General features: G+C 41.1%; 1 protein-coding gene across 17 annotated transcripts in view; it reads right to left on the bottom strand.

The window, feature by feature from the left end:
• The window catches only part of Sarm (sterile alpha and armadillo motif), a 652,833-nt gene that overhangs the window by 15,429 nt on the left and 617,297 nt on the right, over positions 1-20,107 (bottom strand). For 16 of the 17 annotated variants that reach the window (XM_071690649.1, XM_071690650.1, XM_071690653.1 and 13 more), the window contains 3 exons: positions 14,404-14,616; positions 13,762-14,100; positions 13,321-13,488 (listed from right to left, as the gene is read on the bottom strand). In XM_071690649.1, coding sequence (XP_071546750.1) covers positions 13,321-13,488; positions 13,762-14,100; positions 14,404-14,616 — 720 coding nt within the window. Of the gene's footprint in view, positions 1-1,285; positions 2,474-4,542; positions 4,687-13,320; positions 13,489-13,761; positions 14,101-14,403; positions 14,617-20,107 lie in introns of those variants that run through there. The other variant, XM_071690659.1, reaches the window with a different exon arrangement.

The following is a 20,107-nucleotide window of genomic DNA, read 5'->3' as shown; positions in this document are numbered from 1 at the left end:
TCTTGCTAAAGAGGGTTAGAGCAATGCATGAAAGTCGTACTTTTTTTTTTTTAATCTTAATGAAACGGTGCAAACTATAAACCTAAATTATATCTTGGGCATAAGTGGTGCATTACCGTCTTCATTAGACACGGATTCTGCTACCTGTCAATCCCAAACAACAACGGCCTTTGATAGAGAAGAGCTTTATATTATGCCAATCATACCAAATGATCTTTATCGTAATTAATTTTTTCACATCTGTTAATACACGCTGTATAAACAGCACACAATACATCTTTTGTGGGTATGGCTGATCTGAATATTCCTGTTAATCAGATATTTTCTTTTTCATCCGAAAACGGTTCTGAGGGGAATTACACAGCTCCTGGACTTGCTTAACTTAATGATAACAGATACATAATAAAATCATTTGATTGTACAAACAAGTTACTGCCTAAGTTTACTCATCGATAAGAAATACCTGGTCAAATTTAGATATATACAAGTTCCAGCTAATATGGTCGGAATAGGTGCTGCAAATCAAGGATCAAGTCTGCAAATCAAGGATCAAGTTTTTCGTAAACGACCACACATGACACATTCCCATTCTTAAATTACCTCACCATTGTGTAGTGTTGAAAATGACACTCTATTCTGCTTTATCCAACATCAATTATATTCTATAAGAGGTATTGCTTGGAAATCATGTCAAATGACTGGTTCTATAAAATGCCTGAAAATATATGTTAACGATTTCTTTGCTATACCTACTGAGCAGTACAATGCATGTTACTTTCGAATGCAACCAAGTATAAATGTTACGTAAGATATTGAAATAATTTCCCATAAACAACCACTGTAATTATGTATACACCGAACATGGCAATTTTATTGGCCACTTGCATATCTAAACCTCTATGATACGGATACGATAAGAGATTTTTCCGTGAAAACGATACGTGTTTGTAAATGAGGTGTTTCATGATGAGCCAATTATATGTAAAGCACTTGAGCTTTGTTAGAAAAAAAAACGAAAATATGAGTGTTGATGCAAGGACAAAAAATTTCAAAGAATATGTTCTTATGTAGCAACTCGTGAACATTTTTGCCTCCAATATTTTTCGATTTGTAAAAAAAAAAAAAAAAAAAAAAAACTACTCTAAACCAACACAACTTATATACAAATTATGCAATAAGCTGCCTGAAATTACAGTAAACAAAGAATGTATCTAGAATTCTACCATTTTCTCTCTAAAAAAATATAAGATTTACATGAGTGATGCGACTTGCAATGCAAACCTACCTCTTTAATAGCATGGAGTTGACAAAGGGTAGAACAAGAGCAACCACTACAGGGATGAACCATCCCAGGACCATTCCACTTAACCCCACTCGCCACACCTCTGTCCCTGCTCACTTTCCTCTCCATCTGACCACACGAACAACACCCACCCACGCTCTGGCGAGTTGGCGTAGTGTGCGAGGCAGATGCATAGTTACACATCAGTTGGCCCACAGAGCTACATGACTGAGGAGGTTTTGTTCCATGTGAGCAAACCCTAACTTTACAAGGGTTGTCGTGACAAGACGTGGTGGAGGTGGAGTCTACTTCATTACAACGACATTCCTTGGTGCTACATGAGGGTATGCCAGGGCTCTGACAATTACTGCTGGAGGGAAATATGGTTCTGCTTGCAGGGGTGCCCTTGCAGTTGCCAGTGTCAGCGGCTGGGAGGGTTTGGCAGGTGCAGCTCCCAGAGTGGTTTGGCAGGGCTGTGACGCCACCACCTGAAGAGCCGTCATATTCAGACTTTCTACCAGCTGAGAAGGCCTGGCAGGTGTGAGTCTCACAGCCTGGTCCGCCATGGTTAGCCTGGGTTTCATCAGATGAAGCGCCCTGACAGATGTGGTGGTTTTCAGAAGCACTGTCGCCTTGAAGGTGAGAGTGAGCAGCACAATCTGTACGAACTCCACAACTCTTTGCCAACCGTTCGCCACACTTTGTGTTGGGGCTGAGCAATACCCAGAAGATGTCGAAATTTATGACGGCCCATGGAAGCGGCGAGGTAAGGGTTGAAGCAGAAGAAAGGTGACCACCCCGGGTATTGACGACACTCGAATGCTTTCTAAGGCCAAGTGCCGGAAGCACACCGGCCAGTACGCTGTCGCTCACTCGCCGGCGCTTCTGCATCATTACGCTTCCCGCAAGTTACTCCTCTTATAGTAGTTTATACCCGTATTAAAGTGACTGTCCGCCCGCCTTAAATTTCAAAACAATACTTGGCGTGAAAAGTCATCTTAATCATCTTTACCAAATTCTGATAGCTTTTTAATTTCGTTCACAACACCGTCCTCGGATGAAACCATTAATATCCAAAGTTCAACAGAGGTCATTTTACCACTGTGTAGATAATGTTACACAAACTTTTGGGAATGATCTTCATCTGTCATCAAAAAGATGCATCTCGTCGTCTTCATGAGCTACGAAGTACTATGAAGAGAAATATCACAATATTAATTTTCTCCATACCATACAGTTACATATATACTGAAAAGAAACAGACAAAAGCCATTTCAGTGTTAATAAGATAGGCCAACCTCCAAGAGTGGGCGGGTGCCTATCGCCTCCATTAAGGCACCATCCTAGTTTACTACTCTCGTGTCCGTTCTTACATCCACCAAAGATGTCCTTCACTTTGCTTCCTCATTCCACCTCCACAGTGCACCTATACTAGTTTAGAGTGAAACCCACAGTGCCTCATACCCTGTCTATATTGTTCCTCACATGTCAACACCCACGCTGCTCCCAACTTAACCAAAAGAACTGGGACCAACAATTCTGCCTACCCAACCCCAGTCTATGTTGCTTTCTTAATTCACAATGGGTGGTGGTTAAAACTTAACGATGACGGCCATTCAATGACCTATTAAAGGATAACCTAATAACCCAAATAACCATCCTTAATCCAAGTCTCTTGCCCAATTTTGACTACACTTATCCAGTCGGCAACCAAACGGATTCACCTTACGAAAGGTGCAGCAAACCAGCCTTCATCTACATTGATTGCCCTGCCCGTTAGACCTCAGGCAACTCGACAATGCTTTATCACTTAAAATCAACCAACTTTCCAGTTAACTTTATTCATTCTTACGTCTTAATATCATGACTGAGGCCCTCATAACTATTCTCGGATTATCTGAGGACTCCATCCCCGTCCCCCCTCACCTTAAGTTTTCCTAGGTTAGGTCAGATCAAATTAGGTTTGTAACCGACCTACTTAACCTTGCCTTACAGCTTTGCTGGAAAGGGGATCTTCAGTAACCACTGTTCTCCCTTCCTCATTTCTTACCCTTATCACCAAATACCTAGTTACCCGCATGTCCATTTATTCATTCACCTACATTATGCTACCATTCGTTTGTCTCAACCTAAAATTTTCCCTTTCTCGATGTAAAACTTAAAACGCAACGTATGTAACTTCCAAGCATCAAAGATACTCCACTGAGATATAAGGAAGCCCTACATCACTGGCCACAAGTTCCCAAGACAACCAAACGTCGCCTTCACCCGACTACTTTGCCATGATTCACCCAATCGGCACGATCAGCTGCGGCGCCACTTGCACTTTCGCGTTAAGAACTTGAGCACGGTTTATGTCCAATGACGCAACTCCTTCTCCATACTGCAGAATTCTCTGGTAATGGTTTACTTGGTCACTGCAAGCTATCCTTGTGCCACAGCACACGGCTAAACCGGCAATTCCCACAGAAAAAAAGATATACAACAAATAATGTATATCCATAGAACAGAGGGATATGCCAGCCGAGTTGGTACAACAGCCTGAGATATGTAGCACTATAAAGATCCCTTAACATGTCGTAAGAACTTTTCAAGGAAATACAATACAATGACCTTGCCAGCTTATTGAAATTTACTTTACGAACATTTTTCGTCATTTTCACATGATTCAAATTTCCAACAGACGAGATTAATCCAATATTTCACTTTTCAGTCGAGATCCAATTTAACTTCTGGTTGACGTGTCGTTCAGTAATACTTAAATTTCTCTTAAATCACCACTAACATGTAACTTCTTAGCTCACAATTCACTAAAACATATATATGTATATGCTCTGTTCCCATTATCTTTGTCGGTGCTACAATTTCATTTAAAGTTCAAAGTACGTAATGTTAATTTACAAATATAACAATGTTTATGTTACACTTGCAGTCCAGTAAACTAATCGTTTGATTTCCAATTCACTAACGATTTCACTAAACTATTTATTTTTTCTTCAGAAATTAAACGTAATTCAGCAATAACATTTCACTGATTTTATTCAGAGTTCAATGCGTGCAATACATGTTTCGCTACTAACGCTTCATGCACAATTATAAAAACACAACAGATCCACGATAAACTATGGCAGAGCACAGGGTCGTTCACTAGTTTTCCACTCGAGAGAAAAATTTCAGATCTCAACTTTCATAAAAACCCGCTCACTAATATAATATAAACACTCGTCCGTTCAGCAATGTGAAAGCAGTATGCCGTTTACATCTATAGAAAAGTGTTCCAGTTATCGTTCTCTTGTATGGCATCCATGATCTAGCACCAAGTAAGCCAGGTGGTGAGGACCTCCGTCGTTGGCTGCTGCAGCCAGCACAGCTCCCAAGACACTAGGCACGCGCGGTGGGCACGCTTCCTCCTTCACCTACACCCCACCACCATCTCCCTTTTACCTCACAACCTCCGTCACAACTCCAGCACTAACGTCCAGGCTAAACACCAAGTACTTTTTTCTCTGCATTTAAACTTATAATGGTACACTATGCTCCAGGCAAAGTATCATAAATGAACTTTCCCTTCTCTCATGGGGGTATGCATCCACTAGCTGAGGTGCCACTTAGCTTTTAAGCCACAATTTGGAACGCGCCAATTATCCTGTCAAACGCGACGAAACTATACGTATTTTACTGAACATGTGGGGAAAGTATGATTTTGACATTCCTTAGTCACTTTCCTATATCAGTATTTTTTTTCCAGTAGTTTCAATACATTTTACGCACACACACACACACACACACACACAATATATATATATATATATATATATATATATATATATATATATATATATATATATATATATATATATATATGGGTGTGTGTGTACATACTTAAGACCCCGAGTGTTGTGACAAGTGTTTCACGTTTACATGCACAAGAAACATCGAAGAAATGAACACAGTAAGAACCTGACATCGCACCAGCGGGTTAACAAGGTCACCTGTGAGGGAAAGTTGAGCCGGTGACCTTGAACTTACAGGAGATGAACTTCCTCCATCATCCACCGGTAACCTTGGGCCGGATACCACCACCTGAGGAACCCCTCTGTACTAACGCCACTCACTCTTTATGACCACCATGTTTGCTTTTGTAAGAAACTCCACTGTTCCTCTCTCTCTCTCTCTCTTCGTCCGCCGCAGATCTCTGTCCTTATTATATATTCTTGCTTGACTCTCTTACACTTTCATGACTTGTTTCCGTGTATCTCGATTCCCGCGTTTTTTTTCTTTCTCCGGTTTACGCAATAACATTTTATGATTGTACATTTACTTTCATAAAGTCTGGATCGTCAAGCACGAGGGGATACCGCTGTGATGAGTCACCAGGAATAAGAATGAGGGTCACAAAGTTCCTCAGACACCAACATCATCCACCTCCACTTCCGCACTGCTCCACCAAGGACAAGAACCCTCCAGTCATGAGATTAACGCAATGCCGCACCTGTAAGGCTGTTCTCTTTCATTGGATAATATCTACTTTCAATGAAGACATGGAAAAAAATGAAGTGTACGAGTGTACTACTTATAATTCCACTGTAGTCCAAGGTCATTAACAACGATTAACGAACTCAAGGTGACTATTGTGCGGCACTCCACCGTAATCTATTGCTGATGAGCAACAGTGATCGCTGGGATCAAATAATGACTGACGTGAATGTCTGTGCACAACACAATAACATTCTCTCTTCGATACCCGCAAATCATTTTGAATTACCAATCATTCTTATTCGCCAGAAAGCAGGTAGAAGACAGGCGCCTCGATTGAGTTATGAGTTGGAAATGTTTCCATTATATAGCTACTGTGCTTGACAACCATGAGTGCTGGGGTGTAGTTATCACAACCTTTAAAGAAGAATCTCCAAACATAACCTCCAGATGCACATGACGGTATATAGTGACTAGATATCTATCGCAAAATATTTTGATTCAACAATACCTCAAGATGTTGAAAACCATAAATAATAGCAGATAAGCCATGTCTTCCCTACTGAAGTAAGCCCTGTTCCAATTAATAAGCTACCGGAACATGGAGATATTAAATCTACATAAAATAGCAAGACGTGTCATATTATTTTTTATTCTATATATATCCTACTTACAGAAAAGTCTAAATCACCCTCCTCCCCTCCGGCTCACCACACTGTCCCTAACAACATCCCTCACCAAGGTTACAGTGGGACGCATATTCTGAATTTCTAATTATGTTAAAGGAAATATATATATATATATATATATATATATATATATATATATATATATATATATATATATATATATATATATACTAATAATAACAATAATAATAATAATAATAATAATAGAAGCAAAGACATATGTTCATAAGACCTTTCAGTAAAGATTCGCATCTCTGAAAACCACAAGAAGAGTTCAAATAACGAAAATCAGACACGATCATAAACCACAGTTGTAATAGCAAAAGACCTTACATGTGTTCTGAAGTTTTTCTTTTTTAAAATCATTCCAATTAACAGCAAGAATATTATGTACCGCCTTCCCTGCAGTAGGCGATATACGGAGAGGAAAATTAAAGATTCATACAGGCCAAATACCAGCAGCCTCGACTTCAGAAACTGCAGCCCAGGTGGCTCATAAGAGAAGGGACTGTTGGCGAGCAACCAAGAATTCTACCAAGACAGTTGGCCATCGAGTAACGAGACAGCCAGACACAATCGCCTGGACTCTGTGACTATCCTAGCCGACCAACACTATGGATAAATTTGTGACGGATATCACAAGCTTACGTTATACGCTTTATAAAAAGTTTTAAAAACAATCACCAGGCAAAAATAACTGACATATCCTAAACAACCGCCAAGCAAAAATAAGTGACATCCTATCTTCGATAAATATATGTAGGTGCTGATGCATACACTCAGCAGCAATTACCGTTAAGATTTGGTCGTACCACAGATAGAAAATACATACACGTGAAAAAAACTCAACACTTCTTAGTTTAACTGATCATATAATTATGAAACTGTGGATCAACAGCTCTTCTGGTTATGACTAGAAAGTTTTAATACCTCACGCTGAGACCAAATTACTGTACTGTGCTGAAGAGTTCTATACAACCAGGAGCACCTCCCTTCCAAATTCAAGAGGAATTAATGAGTTTACACTTTTTTTTTTAACGGTTTCTAAGTGAATATCTGGTACGATCAAGAACTATAAACACCCATCACTGATACGCTGCGATGTGGATTAAGTCAATTGAGGAATTACTTACGTACGCGTTAGTTGTGCTTTGCTTCAACTAACGTGATGAGTGCGCTGCTTCCCTAAAAACTATTCAGCTTGGTGACAAGCTGCAACTGTCCATCAGCTATACTGAGATACTGGTTATGTGTGTACCAAGCTTTCGCACATACACTGTCACTCGAGTAACGGTATATGAACTGACGTCAAGCACCACGACTTTTTTTTTTTCCAAGTGAAAATAGGCGAATCACTCCTTGGAACACATGTTGATCAAGATGATCATCTTTATGAGCACGACGGTACAACTCTTAGGTACGAAGGCCTGGCGTTTGACTAGACCCAAACATCTTAGATCAAAGGCCAGACCGTCAAACTCAAGGGTCGTGCGGCCCCCCCCCCCCAAAAAAAAAAAAAAAATCACGCATTTTCTCTCAACCCCATGAGCAAATACAGGAGAGAGAGAGAGAGAGAGAGAGAGAGAGAGAGAGAGAGAGAGAGAGAGAGAGAGAGAGAGAGAGAGAGAGAGAGAGAGAATGACCCACATGATGCCGGAGGGGGCAGCGCGGGCTGAGCAACGCCTGCCAGTGCACCGTGGGTGGAAATAGCTGCCTTCTGCTCAACTTTTGCTATTTCACATCGACCATTCTAAGCTCAGTGCAAGTGCGGGAGGTGGAAAACGTGGTCTGCACTGTAAATAAAGCAAATAAAAGACAAGAAAGGTAAAGACTTAAGGAGAGATAAATGACGCCTGTAAGTGGGAAGGGGCAAACATATACATAACTGTATTTCGAAGAATTTCGAATGACTCGTTTTCATATGGATATATATTTTTTAATTCTCTGCTACTACATGCATGAGAGTCTATAATGACATTAAAAAACCTTTACTCCCATGCAACACCAACAGCGACATTCTTACATCTAAATATAGATAAAATCCACAGTATTACAAGAAACGAAGCTTTGTATTCCCGTCCAGCATTAAGAAGCCGACGTAAAGGTGAAAAATTTGGGTCAAGAACGATGGTGCGGCCTCCACACATGCCCGACGCTAATTTATGTACGGTCGTTAAAGCGGGGTGGCTAGAAGAGTTAAAAGTTCTCATCTCATATACCATACCTGTATGTTTACAACTTTTATGGTGCTATAATCGCTATGAACTGACCAATTAGCGTTTTCTTGTCACGTCAGTCAATACAAATGGGTTTATGAAATATGTGCATTTTAAGACCGTATCTTTCGACTCCAGATTTATGTATAAAAAGAGAGAGAAACACACGTAATAATACTATGGTATCTCAATTCTGGGTTGCGGAAGACGTCGTGTGCGCGCGCGCATGTCACCTCCCTCGTAGGGCCAGGTTCAGCGCGCGCAACCCACGCTCACCCATATATGTATGGTTCACACTTAATGGTCTAATTCATGGCCCTAACCCAAGCCCTTCCGCGTCGGCGCCATGACGTCCATAGCTGCTTGTTCACACACCCACATCAGGATGTACCTAGCGTCATTTTTCCCCACACATACCATCATTCTTCATAGAGCGCTGTACAAATGTTGAAAACACAAGCCTGTTATACAAACATACTACAGCTACAGTTGCTTGAGCATGTTCTGTACACCTAAAACAAGACATAAAAGCGCGAACACATATGTGTGTGACAGTGACGTTGACAGAGAGGACTACGCTATCCCCGCATCAACGTTCAACAGACAACCCCAACACCTGCGGGGGACACAACACGTTCCCAGTCTCTGGCGACTCCCTCCTGTTTCTGCTTCCCCTGCCTCACCCTTACCCCTGGTTCTGCTCTGCTCCACTAACTCTTAACCCATCTCATCCTTCCCCTCCTGTCATCATCATCATTCTGTACATGCTGCCTCGCTGCTCTCTACCATCATTAGCTCTAATTGCTCTACCTCACCCACCTCTCATCCGCATGGAGAGTTACACCACAGGGAGTATCATTTCTAGGTTACTGGGTTTATGGCCAGAGTTATGTCCAATCTCAGCTGGCTTCCCCACTTCATACACTCAATGAGTTACGGTGGGAGAAATGACTGACTATGCAGAATTTGGTAGTCAAAAGAAACAAAACATCGGAACAAAAGTGACCTACATGAACTACTGGGCATCAGTGCCTTCCACGTTCTGTCAGGCACCTTAAATGCTCGACTAACAGTGTAGAAATACGTTGTGTGTGTGTGTGTGTGTGTGTGTGTGTGTGTGTGTGTGTGTGTGTGTGTGTGTGTGTAAGTTACAAACAAGACAAATTAATCTAATCCGAGCCTCGATAAAACAGTTTCATGAAACGAACTCAGATGGTAACGGTCATAACCTTTTGTTGATCAATGGGGTCTTTAAGAGGGAATACCACATTAGTTGCCCAGGAAAATTCTTTCAAGAAGAGCTTTCTGGATGAATGAAATGAATGCCGGAGTCAGCTTAATGTAGGTTACTACTGGGTTGGCGGTGAACACTTTTGTACTGATCACTCAATAGAAATACACACATACTAAAACAAATCCCACAACACCTCATAACTTCAACAAAATATAAGATTCTTAAGGACTTATGAGAAAATGAAAGTCGTGGCATAAGGAAAGTCTTTTGGTCTCCACTGTAGCTACAGTGAGTAAAGTTAAGGGCAATTGCAACTCCAAATCGCTATCGAACTACATCGACCACTACAGACCTGTTACAACTTGTTATTGCCAAGAGGGATCAAATCAGTTAAGTCTTTGCCACGGAAAAAGAAAAAAAAAGTTGCTAATAATAATCGTGGACATCACAGAACCGCGTGTCCACACCAACAGCTCCCTCGCCCAAAATACACCAAGGTAAGGGTGATGTAGGTCACAGCCTTGCCAGCGAGAAGGGCCTACACCTACACTACGCCTTTGCCCTTCTAGTTCCATGTGTCTCGTATCAAACATTAATTACTGTTTCTGCCAGACGGAAGTAATGCACGAGGTTTAATGTTTACAGTACAATGGCAAGAGAAAAGAATGACCAAGAATACAGAAATGAAAATACGAAATCCCTGAGAAGTCTAAAAGATAATAATAATAATATCATAAAGCCACGAAGTACAATAAATTAGTGAGACTGAAAATTAAATGGGGGAAAAAAGCCTAGCCTAAAGCCGTACACTGCCTAACCTTGACTCCCGCTTCCACTCCCCTGGGACTCCCCGCCTACACTTCTCATCCTCTTCCTTAAACCAACACCGGAACTGCATCCTTTATCCCCAACGACATCAGCTGATCGCATCTTAACAAGATATAATGGATTCATCCCACGTTTATCCATTACTAGTCTACTGACTGACAATTCCTTCCCCTACGATTTTACAGTAAACTCAGTTGATGTTTTCATCCGCTGCCTTGGAATGATGAGCCGATGGCTCCGTTATGTTTACTGATGAATATCAAATAACAATCGGAGTCTCGGAAGCACTTAAGTTTACATTCCTCTGGATTAATGACTTTACTACAAACGCAATGCACGTGACAACACTTTCTCTTACAAGATAAACTCTACGGGAAACTCTTCCCTATAAACCATTTCAGCCCCAACCCATAATATCTATACACTTCTCTGTCGAGTGTCTGAAAGGTTTTGAATCCGCCATAGCAGTCTAGTCCATACACTAACCTGCCTTTACTGACGGTGTTTCCAAAGCTAAGTTTAATTTTTAGTAATGGTGTTTCCAAAGCTAAGTTTAATTTTCAGTGATGGTGTTTCCAAAGCTACGTTTAATTTTCAGTGATGGTGTTTCCAAAGCTACTGCATACCAATATCTGCAGCAGGCCAGAAAACCAATAGTACCACTACCTATAAAACTGACGGTTACCGACCCTTAACCCTGCGATGACATCTAACAACCTGCTCATCTTGTTACTTTCAGATGGAAAACACCACAAAGCATTTAAACAACTTAGGTATATGCATCACTCCGAAATTACATTTACGCTACACAATAAACATATCTTATGACCTAGCTTAAACAAACTACAGTTATCCTCCCGGTCTTAAACAACGGCTAAACACACGCTCCATTGATATTTGCTGCCATCATGGTACCGACAACGGATTTCAAGTTTCCCCATCCCCTCATCTTTTCCTTGATATTACCTATGATCAAACAAATCAAAATCTTAAATAGAAAACCGTAACCTTCACATTACTAGCACCTAAATAAAGCATAAAGTACAAAGTACAGCAAGTGAACTCAACCGGTAGCAGTTAATAATACTTATACTTAACAAACTGGATAAGGTAGATACGTATATATTTTCATATCTTCTTGGGAAATGCCACTCGATAATCATCGGGAGTAGTCTTTTCCTCAACTTTATTAGGTCCTGATTCATATGAAAGGAAATATAACGAAGTAACAGTAATGTAGAGAACTTTTCTACGCATATTTAAGTTCCCCATATGAAAATGTTGTACCTGACGCGTCATGGAAGAAAACGATACATGAGGGCGGGGGACTCGTGTATTTACTACGTTCGCCTAGACAGTTGTTTCATAAATTAAGGCTGCAAATCATTATAGGCTTCCTTAGGAAAAACCCGAGTTAATGAATGATATATTCTGTGGTAGACAACCTGTATGCTACGTAATAAAACCTCATCAGTTAAGTATATGCAATTCCTCATATAACTATCGCGTGTAGTCAATTTATTTAACCGACTAATCTATCCGACTCTGAAATCACTCTGGATCTCAAATCCTTCACTGTACATCCCAAACAGAATATACAGACGGGCCAACAAAAAAGTAATCATATTGTTATCTAAAACAATAGTTCAGACGGCAGATCCCAAGCCTATTTGATTAGCAAGACATATTCTAAAGGTGACAAAGCCATTCCATATAATCCACGAACTATGGTCGCCTGACCTTTGCTGTTATACATTATGATATCAGGTACGATTTTACATATCACTTAAATATGAGTTGTATAAAGAGAACACTTGGGAGTTAAGCTTACCGTTTATTGCAATTTTGATCCTTCTGCATCGCATACGTCTTCAATTCCATATCTTATAACTATAAATTCTGAATATCTTTGCACTTGATACATATACACATAAGGATGATTTCCATACAATCAATTCTGTGAAATGATCCTGAAGACACTCTTAATCAGGTTTGACTACAGGTACTTACCAGTAGAATTTTGATATATAAAGACGCTATGGAGTTAATAAGCAACTAAAAAAAAAGGGGGGGGTTGATGATTACTGTGGCGAGACATATTCTTGTGGATAAGCTGAGCAGTAAATGACAACGACTGGTGCATAAGGGACAATAGGTTCAGATACCAGAAAGCAGAATATTCACATTTTTCCGAGGCTTTTTTCACCAATGATTACTGAATGACGATTTGACTGATAAACCTGACTTGAACGCAAATCTTACAGAAGAGTTCCATATGAGGGAACAGGTAATCATCAAAGGTGAAAAGAACGCTGAAAAAAGTGAAATAAGCTGAATATCACGCTGAACTTTTGCAGGGCATGGCATCTAGATATAGATACTGTTAAATGGTCGACGGGAAATGAATGAATGATGAGAAGTTAAAAGATAAGGTGAAGATAACGCCTAATATCAGATATCTAAGAGATAAAACTATACAGTACATGGCTGAATGGAGATTAATTGAAAGACATAAGCATAAAAACCCCTTTTAACAGGAAAGACTTCAAAGTCCTGATGCTCACACTTTGTTAAGACTAATTACTATGTACTCACTTGTGAGATAGCTGCGGCCTTTTCTGCTGTAATGCCATCAACTTCTATTTTTGCTTTGCTTGCTGCCTTCTTGGATGACTCTGCATAAGAAACATCACCAGCCTGCAGTTTTCTAGACTCTGAGGACTGGCCTGAAGCAGACTCGTAGCTGTTTTTATCAGTCACAACCTTAAAAGAACATAAACAGGACTTATTCCTCACTCCTAAGCATTATCAGTATCCCTCCTAATTACTACAATTTACTGTAAATATATTCAAAGTGAAAAAGTCACATTTGTACAATGAACTGCAGCTAAAATATCAACAGACTGGAAGCTTTTGACGTTACTAGAAGTCAAAGCTTGGGAACATGAGGAATCCATTTGTAATTACGACTGCTGGCTACAAAATCACATGGAAGTTGCTCTGATTTGATTCCTATGAAGTCATCTAAACTCTCACCTTTGTTTTTGAAGACGAAGTTACTTTCTTCTGTTCAAACTTCAGCTCTTTGGGATTGCTGCCGTTAGTTGAACCTGAGGTGAGAGGTGAGGAACTAAGCTGATCTTGCTGAACTCCGAGATTCTGTATGTCAAAGTCATCCTCTACGTCAGGGAGTGCCAGCTGCTCTGTTGATCCCATCTGCAAAGCGTCATTAAGGGCATCCATTGAACCCATGTTAAACCCTGAAGCCTTGCGCTTGTTGAAGCCTGACTGAAGGCTGGAAGAAGACGCACTCTGCTGCATGGAAGAGTTGCTGGCCAAGGACATGGACCGGTTATAGTTGACGCTGTTGCTTTGCTGCATTGGAAATTGAACGTACGGGATTACTAAAAGCTGTAGAAAATCATACACACACACACACACACACACACACACACACACACACACACACACACACATAAATATATATATATGTGTGTGTGTGTGTGTGTGTGTGTGTGTGTGTGTGTGTGTGATACAAACATACATACATATATAAAATCAATGAAAGAATGGTGGGGAAGTAAGGCAATGAAATATGATGAATACAATCTTGGTGGGCAACTTCAAGCCAATATCATTCCATATGCTCTATTCTGTGTGACATGGCAATGAACTTACTGAAGTCATCTCGCTGATGTTGGACTTGACTTCGGACATTGATGACTTAAGTTCTGAGAGGTTTGACTTGTTGATGCTTGAGGCAGACTTGTGTTCACTTAAGTTACTAGAGGATTTGACTTCACTTAGGTTTGAAGATGAATGTGAATGTGATGTGTGTTGAGATCTTTTCAATTGACTACTGCTGGTGCTTCGGCTGCTGCTGCTCATATGCTGCAAAGAAAAAAAAACAAGTTGTAAAATATGTATATGAAAACAGCATTGCCATGTTACAAAAAAGTTATAATAATGATAAGTGTTACACTGTGCTGTAAAACAGGTTTCATCCCAAGCTGTTGCAAGCATTCGTAGTGAATACTTTCAGTAAACAGTGAAACACCGGCCGCATATTTTAGAAAACGAATTTAAAACAAACGCCTCTTAACTGATTCTGATATAATTCAATTGCTCTATGCAGGAAAAGTAATATTCACTTGATAACTATATAGTAAATTCAATGCTAGGCTACAAAAAAGGGGTTACATGTAGGTAGTTATAAGGGGTTGTTAAAATACTACAGTACTGGACCACACTGTTTAATATGCCTACAGTTGTATGCCTACATTATTCTTACTATTCATACGACAATCCCATACCTCCTTCGATAATTCTGGAAAAAAAAAAAAAGGTCTGTACGCTCTCAGACCACTTTCGAGAATAATGTTCATCTTTATAACCCAAATCGCATGGCCCTTGGCTTACCTAGTAAAACCTGCTAAATCGGGGAGTGCAAACCTTGGGTTATCACTTATTTCCTGATCTTGGTTATTTTTTCAGAGATTTTCAAATACAGTGTTTACTATTATGCTACACGATGATTTAAGGTGAAGGACAATATGTGACCATTTAACAGAAATAAATGACCTAAAGTACTACCGGATGGAGAGAGGCTGCCGGGTCAGTCTAGTTATCCCAACTTTATCTCTTTATCATAGATATCAAAGCCGTCAACACAGCCACCCTACCCTGTACAAACCGCTTAGCATTCTCACCCTACAATTCTTTAGTCAATACAAAATGTACTTCAGTAAGAAGAAAAATAAAAATGCTTGAACAATTTGCCTCTCAAATAAGAAAACACTGGTATATCAATAATTAAGTATTGGATAAAAATAAAATTTTGCTTCAAAACATGAACAAGTATCTGTAGGATTCTATCACAATTTACTTCGACCGATTCTAAATATTACATGAAGCTAAAGAAAAATATATTTGATGCGTGAGTACAACGAGAAACGACTCAGAGAATTTAAGGAATAATGTGTCTTCGGTCATGACATCAGTCACAAGAAAAAAAAAAAACAATATATCATTGGTAATAAATATCTTCAGATAAATAATATTTCAAGTATCCAAAAGGCAACAGAGGATAATAGGGATCGTGACCTATATGGTGGTGGAGGCGGTTAAACGTTGGCAAGTTACATCATACGGCCAGTGACGCCCCCCTTACCTAACTGGCATTTTGTTCATGCTGCTCCAAACTGTCTGCACTTTCCAGTTTTAAACACTTGGCAAATTGGTACAATTCAGTAGACGCATTGCACTCCCTGGAATCTTTTTGACTAAACACCAAGACTGCGCAAGAGATTAATTACAAAGTTCAGCGCAGACACCAGAGTTGCATTCCAAATATCTTAAGATGAATCTACCATAAGTGAAATTTGAATTATACATCGAACTGCTTACTGGGCCTCCAGCCTGTTGGTGACTGGGAAAAGCTTATTTGAAGCAAGAGAACTCAATTTGGGTTTGGATTAAAGGATGATACAAACCTGATCTTAAACGATACAAGTGCATTGTACTAGTGTCGTGATCTACGCTCAGCCATGAGACATACTTTAATCCAGTCCCAAACTTGGTGGTACTGCTGAAGCCATCAAACCAATCAAGCACATTCTGATTTGTCTAATAAAAAGGGTCTTGATAAATCTGTGCATTGCATTAGCCTAATCTTAACTTTAAGACTACGCCAAATAAGCAACTGGGGAACTGCAGTATGCACGATACAAAATACAAAGTTAATTTAGAAGCAATTAGAATAACGACCATAAAACACGAGACAAAGCAGAACATAATGGCATCAGTGTGTGATCACCAATGATTGTTTTTAACCCACACCAGGAACCTAGAGGTGTCAGGGGGGAACCTTGAGCGGGTGCCGTGCAACCAACCAACTCACTTGTGTGTTCGTTTATACAAAACATTCGACTACTGGTTGCCATTAAGCTTTGGTTCCACCATGGATGCGGACACGCCCACAGAGGTAACGGGACAGCATTAAGAGGAAGTGTCGGCCACTTCTGGCTCGCATACAAATACAGATTTCTCATTTATCACTGATACTTTTCATTTAGTAATAAAAAAGCTACTGAACAAGTTAGAAAAACTGCCTACAAAATGTATCATTGATGTCCAACGCAATTACGGAAAACAAAGAATATTTCACGTTCAATTTGAGGAGTGGGAGTGATAACGACATAAATGGACAGCCACAAGGCATACACTACCTGGTGTAGTAGCACCACGTCCTTCAAGAATCACTAAGGCAATGGCACCAACGTGTGGAGGAGAGCGAAGCAACAGCCTAGCCCATACCTGTGTGCAGGATATGGTCTCCAAGTGCCAACTGCTTACCTCTTCCCGCCATCAGCCGAGACAGAGGGCGCAACGATACCTGCCCACGTACTTGTGTATAAAGGCATGTAGGCGTAAGATATAAGCTAGACCATGAACCGCGACCAACGTAGAGAGCAGGAAGCGGGAGAAGCTCCGACTCGGAGGACGGAAGGACAAAGGCTTCACCTGATGCTCAAGAGCCATGATGTTGCAACATGGTTACTTTCATATATAATTGGGAGGGAAATATGAGAAGGGTTACTACAGACCCGCCCTAACGTACCCACCACACCAGTGGCCCCGAGCTCGCACAACTCATCCCGGTGGCTCGCTCCTAACCGGGGGGGAAAAAAAGCATAACTACCATAGCAGCATCACTCCATGGTGGCGGCGAAAATATGGTAGATTCCGGGTGACCATGTAAGCTGGACAATCTATTATACTCATTGAAATGCAAATTCATGGTGGAATATATATATATATATATATATATATATATATATATATATATATATATATATATATATATATATATATATATATAAAGATGCGCTGCGAGTCATTACTGAGGTTCCTCTCACCAAGGAGACAACTAAAGTTCTCGAGTACTGGCGACACACGACCAATTGATATGCATCAGATGAACATCAACGGAGGGCGGGCGGCAACGCCCTCAACTACAAAGCCTCTACTTCGCTGGCCCCCACCTCCTCTCTCAGTCACCCTCTCACACACTTTCCCTAATCCTCCTCCATCATCAACGTAAGTATATTATCAGTACATTTTCTCTCACAGTATTCACTACAGCACCCTAACACCATTCACATATTCTAACGCACGCACCCACATGTGGCGTCTGAACTATCGCTGTGGTGTGCACGGTCCCCAACACACACTTTTCAGGGTTCATACTAAACCCTCACCGACTACACCTTTCCAACTGGGGTTCACACTAAACCCCCACAAACCACAACTTCACAACGAGCTTGGCCTTGCGAAGTCTGTTCACCTCAGCAAGTACCCTGGCAGTTCCAGCGGAGTAAGCCGAATGGTTTTGGAAAACAAATTAGGTCGCCGCTCGCGGAGGTTGCACATACATGGTTGAATGCGTGGTGTAGCATATGGACGGAGTCCATCCTTTAACTGACCTCAAGGAGATCGATTACGACACTAGGGAGTGTCCGTTACCCTCACGAGGCGGAGGGACTAGGCTCCTGGAGTGTTGGCTCGTGCTAGGATGACAATAGAATATTATACATCGAAAACATGTTAGACAAAAAGAAAACTTCATATATAATAAACCATCAGCAAAAATGAGGCACAGAAAATAATATGAATACAGAGTACACATGAAGCATTAACAGGTGGTGATACATAGCCAGTCGTGGTGGCATCACTAGTGATCATCTGCAGTACCGCTACGTGCGACAGCTTCCTCATCCTGATAATCAGATGATGAGTCGCTTCCTTGCACACACACCGCCTTCCTCCTACATACCATAATAAACACTTTCTTTTATCCAAGTTATACCGCATACCTTCCTACACCAGTTTTCTATGACACTGTCAACACGATCCCTACCTACTTTAGTCTACGAAAGAGCGGGAGAGCGGGTGCAACCATGCTAAGGTGGAGCAGGGGGCAGCAAGCACATTGCTCGCCCAGTGGTCAGGCAGGAAGCAGCCTAACAGCTGCTGGTTGCAGCTTAACACACGATATGCTAGTACGTCTTTTAATTCTACGAATGACAAAAGCTCTCCCGTATATCATGTTGGAACAGTCCTCCTGGGAGCACTCGCCTAAACTTTGTCTAACATGTACAAGTTAACGTTTTCCGTGAAGGGTGGATCATCAACAAAGAAACTGCCTGGGGTTACGCAAACTGGATTTACGTGGAATCTAATGCTTCACTCTACAGGAAAGTGTGTTTCTTCTAAGCCAGTGTCTGTTTCTCCGAGGCCAAATTGTTCCCATTAGATGTATCCCCCCCCCCCCGTAGCCAATGTATTTCCCTGCGGTACACGAATGAGTAGACAGGCAAAGGCCGTCTCTCACCGCGCCAGCTAATTTATTCACGGCACAACAGGACAACCCGTCCACACCGTAATGATCACAACCACCCGTCAGACCTATGCTGCCTGCTTCCGTCTACATAACCTCGACCAGGCTGCATCTCAAAGTCCTGCCTCACACTAACAGTATCAAGGTGAGGAACTGTCGAGTTGGGTTTCCCGCAGCCTTGAGTTCTCCATACGCCACCTGCCCAAATACCAAGGAAAAAAAAAAATCAAGAAGTCCACAGGAAGGAGTGTGCGTGTGGACCATTCTGCGCCGAGCTGCGGGCCGTGTGACGCCTCCGCCGCGGAACACGAACATGAACGTCACAGTGAAAAAAAAAAAAGGTTTATACTCGGGATGAGCTACTTCGGGGGTCTTTCTGAAACATCAAGTTGTAAACCAACAAGTGCGTCGTAGTACTGACCGAGAAGAATTCTAATCGACAAAGTTCCTCACTGTAGATGATAAAGCTTTTGACAATCACGAAGTTAACCATGTTTATGATTTAATCACCTGACTTACAAGCAAGCAAGTCCTGCGGGATAATATGGAGGCAAATCATGGAAAGAGCTCCCCCAAGGCTAGCTGCACCCACCACTACCATAAAGCCGTGCCTGCTCCCCGCCCGTCGTCACACATCGTAGCCGTCATGCAGCCCCCTCTTCCCGCAGGGGAAACCAGTCTCCACGACGCCGGACATGAAGAAACGGACGGGAGGATGAATTCCCAGGGAAACGATGACCAACTACGAGCACGAAAAGAAAGTTCCCTCAGATATATATATATATATATATATATATATATATATATATATATATATATATATATATATATATATATATAGAGAGAGAGAGAGAGAGAGAGAGAGAGAGAGAGAGAGAGAGAGATCTGGTGCAGTTCACGCTACGACCTGACAACAGTCTTCACGTTTATAGTTTGCTGTATACCGAACTAAGCCGTCCTTGGAGCCTTGTATGCAACAGTACA

The sequence above is a fragment of the Panulirus ornatus genome, chromosome 48 (genome assembly GCF_036320965.1).
Source record: "Panulirus ornatus isolate Po-2019 chromosome 48, ASM3632096v1, whole genome shotgun sequence".
NCBI classification, from domain to species: Eukaryota; Metazoa; Arthropoda; class Malacostraca; order Decapoda; family Palinuridae; genus Panulirus; species Panulirus ornatus.
Note: the sequence above shows the minus strand (reverse complement) of the source record. Positions and strands in the feature narration are given on the sequence as shown.